General features: G+C 38.1%; 1 protein-coding gene across 1 annotated transcript; it reads left to right on the top strand.

The window, feature by feature from the left end:
* Positions 1 to 875: 875 nt before the first annotated feature.
* Positions 876 to 1940, top strand: LOC101290729. Its single transcript, XM_004292768.1, has one exon. The coding sequence runs from the start codon at positions 876 to 878 to the stop codon at positions 1938 to 1940; it is 1065 nt and encodes a 354-aa protein (XP_004292816.1).
* The last annotated feature ends 4060 nt before the right edge of the window (positions 1941 to 6000 follow it).

Genomic DNA, 6000 nt, shown 5'->3' with positions numbered 1-6000 from the left:
CTGATTTTTTTTTTTTGGGTCTAGGGAATTGAGTGTGATCGACGCCATCGTTTTCCTCGCATGACTGGAATCTTGGAGGCGAGATTATTATACTAATTTTTTTTTAATGCTGACTTTTTAGGAAGAGAGAGGCTACTGGCTGAGACGGTAAACGGGTGTCGGCGGAGATCTATAAACATGTAATTGCAGAGTTGGCAACCGAGGCTGAATAGGCGGGGGTGGATGTACGGACGTCGGTGAAGGAGCGTGAGAACTACGGTTACGGGGTTTGGGAGATTTGAGGGGCGAGTGTTGGGTACGCGCGTTTTGGAGGGAAGTGAAGGGGGACAAACGTAACATGCTGAATTTAATTTGGGCTGGCCTGGGATCTGTTTGATGGGCTTTACCCGTCTGTGGGTACATGAATAACGAAACTCTCATTTTCTTACTCCTATCTTGACTAGGAAACTGGATTGAGTTTGTTTTCCTAATTGCAGAGGAGATAGGTTCTTTGATCAATAATCCTAATCTTTTGGGGGATTCAAAATAATTTGATGTATACAAAAACTATAAATACTGGTGAATACTGGTGAAAGGGTGAGGTTTAGAAACAAGAACACCTCAAAAGGCATAAACGAAACAAGATTGTTATAGAGATTTTAGCTGCACTGTGCCGCATGAAACAGGGAGACTGACCACTAATCAAGAACAGCTCAGATTCAATTCGAAATTTGGATCGAGGTATGTTTTCACATGTAGATTGGGAAAATCTACCCAAACACCTTTTAGATTCTGTTGTGATGAGACTAGTGGTACCATCAGACTACTTGCAGTTTAGCATGGTTTGTATGTCATGGCATTCTGTAACGAAGCATAATAAAGCCAAATGGGCTAGGATGAAAACTGCTCCGATGCTGTTGATTCATGGTGGAAAAAAAGATAAGAACAATACTGGCAGGAAAGATACATGGAATTTATACAACATCATGAACAGTAAGGTCCTTGATTTGCAGGTAAGTGTTTCAAATCTCCGGTACTGTGGTTCTTCAAAAGGGTGGTTAATAGCTTTGGATCACTTTAACATTGTGAGGCTAATCAATCCATTCTTTAGAGTCAGAGGTAGGAAAAAGAAAGAAAATTCAATCATTTACCTACCTCCGCTGGATATAATCAGAAGGCTTGGCGGAAATGCATGGGGTAACTATCAAGTGTACAAGGCTATAATTTCAGCAGATCCGATATTAAACGCAGACGATTGCATTGTTATGGTCATGTATAGACCAGCTTTTCGGTTGGCTTTTATTAATCTTAGTAAAGATATGAGATGGACGTACGTTGATGAATCTGCCATAACTTGTCAAAGGCGGAATTATAATCAGGAAGTTGCTCAACTGGAAGATGGATTTTATGCTGTTAAAACTTCAAACCAACTATTATCTATAGATACTCATGCACAGTACCCCTCCAATGTGAAATTGAAGAAAGAAGATTTTGAAGATTATGGTGAACTTATATGGAATGAGAAAGAATTGAAGAAATATCTGGTGGATTTGAATGAGCAAGGCTTGTTATTGGTTCAAAGGTATATTACATATACAGATGATGAGTATGACCAAACTCTCAACCGTGAGACAGAAGGATTCACAGTTTTCGAATTCAATTTTGATGAGTGTCAATGGATTGAGAAAAATAGCATAGGTGATCTTGCCCTCTTTTTGGGGGATAACTCATCAGTATCTGTGGTGGCTTCAAATTTTCCGGGTTGTCGATCAAATTGTATATACTTCAACCATGATGCTGATAGAAGATGGGTTATCGCTGGACGGAGTTGGCGGCCTGATGATTTTGGTGTGTATGACATTGGAACTCGATGTTTTTCAAAGCCTAACACAAATGCCATGACCCTGATAAAGACCACCAGGCAACCACTAATATGGATTCATCCAACTATTTTTTTGTAGAGTGTACGTCATTTTGGATTACTGTTGAGAGGCTGATTTACAAAAATAATCTACACATTACACAACTGATTTAGAACGGAACCTAACTTATGTGCATATATTACACTTTTTTTTTTTCTCGATTTATGCGTGCCATTTTCAGATAAGGCTAATTCTTAAAGCTCTATTCCCTTAATTCTTTTTTGGTGGAAATAAACTCATTAAAATGGACAAGCCCACTCAGGTCCAAAGAGAGGCACGGAAACGACAAACAAAGGATGCAAGCACCTGATGTCTCTATCTCAATCACAGAACGAAAGAGAAGAAAGAGATTCAGCTGCAGCAAAAAGATCAGATGGAGCCAGAACGCTCCTAATGCAAAAGCTTTATACGCCCATCTAGTCAGACCCACCATCCTTACACCAAGCAAAGGTGATTTTTCGAAGTAGCTTTATGGTTATAGGATTGAGTTCAAGGCGTGATGTCGTCATTGCAGGTATCCATCTTAAATTGATCTCATTGTAAAGCATTTTATAGTTCCTGTTTGGATCGATAAGCAAGAAACTAATGATATGCATGTGCCTTCAATGTTGCAGTTCATAGTAATTGTTACTGCAAGCTCTAGAACTTTCTCACAGGCTGACAGGCTGCTGTTCAGGTATGCTGTTGTTGTCCTTTTTTGTGGGCATAAAAGTTTGTTGTTATTAAAATGTAGACCCACAAACAATGAGAAATCATCATTGTTTGTGATGTCTGTTTTGCAATCTAATTGCCTCAAATGATTCATGAATAGCATTCATGTTACTCATGAGTTGGCTATGACAAAAGAATTTCCTTGACCAAAAAAGTAAAAAATTCTACTATAGCATCACTTTGGCTAATCCCTATATTCAATTGGAATATTGTAACTTGGACTCTGTTTGTATTTATTATGTTGTTGGTCACGTTACAGATAGATTCAGAGGACCATTATCCATTCACCAAATTGAAGCATCCTATTTGTTTCCATGTGACTTTTAAGCAAATGCAACTAGGAATCTAGGGAAGTAATTTCTTTTGGGGTGAATTAGGATGGCGAGGTAAACCATAGAAAGGCAGATTCAGAGTGGAAAGTTTGGACTTCAGTCTCCAGATTCAGCAAATATTGTTTGATAAAAAACAACCAAATCGAACTAGTGTTCATGCATTCCCAGTCTAAAATGGGTGTCAACTTGGAATATCCAAAGCTGTATTTAAGTCATTGTTTTAATTTTTTTATTTATCCCCAGTCATGCTCCCCTAATTCTCACTGCTTGGCAAAGAAGACCCATGAATGTTTTAAATAGCTAAATGTAACAACTGAAGTAAATATATGCAAAATTTGAAGCTTTCAATTTATTTTTCAATATTAAGCTTTTACCAAGTAAAGCTAGCTACTGCTTTGTAATAGATCAGTGACATGTATCATTGGTTCAAATAGGAACAATCTTTTGTGAATGTGGACACAAGTCCACTGCCTATAGAAACAAATCACAAAAGAGACCAGGTAAATGGGACCATACAAAGTTCTTATTTATTTATTTATTTTTGGTTTTGATTTTTCAACCTTTATTACAATCTTAAGTTTTTATGAGTTCCAGTACTTTACGTTGATTTCAAGTTTATACCAACTGAGCTATGACTCTGTGCTTGAGTTTGATATGTGACATCATTGCTTCTAATAGGAACAATCTCCAAGGAAAATTGAAACAAGTCCAACGACTGTAGATACAAGTCTGAAAACAGACCAGGTATATAGTTTCTTTATGACCAATTGATCTTCATCCCAATTATCTGTTTCTATAATTTTCATTTATATTTCAATTGTGCTTTTACTAAACAAGCAAGCTACGACTCTGCGATTGAACTGTGAATGTTTTTTTTTTTTTTGCGTAGGGATGAGGAGGTGTTGCACTTAAAAGGCTTGAAAATTTGATTGAAGTGGTGCTTTTTCTGAAAGCAGCTTGAAGTGGTATTTTGACGGTAAAGGGTCCGTATGACATTATAATCTGCTTCTTCTTGATCCCGTGGCTGGATTTAGGAAATATAACTTTCATGTTGATAATCTTAGGATTTGCTGAACTGATCTTGGCCTCTTGGGGCAGGTTTGCTCTTTGGCTTTGCATGGCTTATGCTTCAGTTTCTGTGTCATCTGCTGTTCTATTCGTCGCATGTTTTCGAACTAGCTAAGCTACTTTTTGATATTCAGGTATACACCCTTTACTGTTTTTGCTCTTTGAGATTTTCAGCATTGCAAATTTTTCTTCCTTCTGATCTCAAATGTTTTCTGAAAAAGAGATAACTTCAAAAATATATTCTATTCATCCTTACCTGTACTTGACTCGTGTGATTGAAAGCATTTCATCACTTATTCACTTTCCAGATTAAACTCAGATAAATTTCGGGTTTCTGTAATATATTTCTTTTCATTTTGAGTATGACCTCCATTTTAAAAAGTGCTGGAGTGAGAGCTTTTGGTTCACTTTCTAAGGTTTAGTGAACCAGGAATTGATGTTAGGATAATATGGGCCATAATCAGATGAATTGTTCATGTAGGTGGGGGTTTCTGTTAATTGGGTGCTAATGCTGGCGTTTTTGTTTGTGTTGAAGGCACTTGAGGTAATGTATAAAAGCTATTTATGAATACGATGGAAAAGTCGACTTGAGCCTCTGATTTCATTCAAAGTCTGCAACGCCGACCAGTCTACCGAAGAAATTCAAAAGGGCCGAAATCAAGATCAACAAATCAGAGAGAGAGAGAGAGAGAGAGAGAGAGAGAGAGAGCCTGCGCAATTGCTTGAGCTTCTGCTGCCAGAGAAGAAGATGCCAAAGTGTTCGAAGAAGAGCCGCCAATTACATGGCCAGAACTATCCCGCACAATTGCCGCAATTCCAGCAGAAAACGAGTGACAATCCCAAGATACTATCATAAACTATAAAAGAATTTGAATCTACTATGTGATCATAACACATATATGAACTTTAGATTCCATACTTGTTTGAATGGCACAACAGAACATGGTAAATGGGATCTTCTGATTCTTTCGTAGAAAGCTTCATCAGTTGCAGAAGAATGTAGCCACATGTAGTCACACTAAAAATGAAAACAAAAACGAGAGAATTAATAATACTTGAGATGTTAATTGTGAACCAGATAAATCTCAACTATTTGCCATGTATAAATAGCATGGCTTTAGAAAAAAGCATGCAAAAGCAGCAAAACTAACCACATCCAGTACAGTACCAAAATAATGGTGGAAACAATGTACTAAGCACAAATCAATCTTTCACATTTAAATCAGAATAATAATCAGTGACCCTAAAATGAGAAACAAACCCATGAACTAGAAATAAGAAAGTAATTCACGACCAAAACTGTAAGGGGAAACAGAACCGATCAGCTGATCACGCCTCTTTGAAGTGCAGGTCTTTTTTTTTTTTTGGTAATGAAAGTCGGTATTAATCTTGATTGTACCAGTCTAAGGTTTAGTCCAGATCCTTGGAGTTGTAGTAGAATGCTTGGGAGGCTGCAGGTTTGGAGGGACCGCTAAGAATTCAGATGAAGCAGCAAAGGCATTGGAAGAGACTGCAATTGGATTTGGCTTTGTATTATTGAACACGCAGTCACACCGATGCTTCCAAATTGTCCATAGCAAGTAGACCACATGTGTTGCAAGATGAGGATTAGTTTCAGTGAGGATATTTGGATTTCCAAACATAGAAACAATCCAGTCGTGGAGAGAAGTGAAGGATTGCAGATTCACAACATAGCTGAGAGGGTGGGAGAACCAAGCCATGGTGGTCCAATGACACAAGAACAAGGCATATATGTTATACTGTCTCAGGATGTGTACCACATAGCTTGAGATCTGGGATTAATGTTCTTCTGGGAGTCGGTTAATGAGACAATATGGATGAGGCCTGAGGGATTTGAATCATTTAATTATGATGTAGAGAGAGGTCGTGGTGATTGGATAGGAGAGGGTTGATTACTTCCACCAAGCTGAGAAGAAAGAATTCCGGCCAGCCACAGATGGGGGAGGGAAGGGGGAGATGAACTCCGG

The sequence above is a fragment of the Fragaria vesca genome, linkage group LG2, assembly GCF_000184155.1.
Source record: "Fragaria vesca subsp. vesca linkage group LG2, FraVesHawaii_1.0, whole genome shotgun sequence".
NCBI lineage: Eukaryota > Viridiplantae > Streptophyta > Magnoliopsida > Rosales > Rosaceae > Fragaria > Fragaria vesca.
Note: the sequence above shows the minus strand (reverse complement) of the source record. Positions and strands in the feature narration are given on the sequence as shown.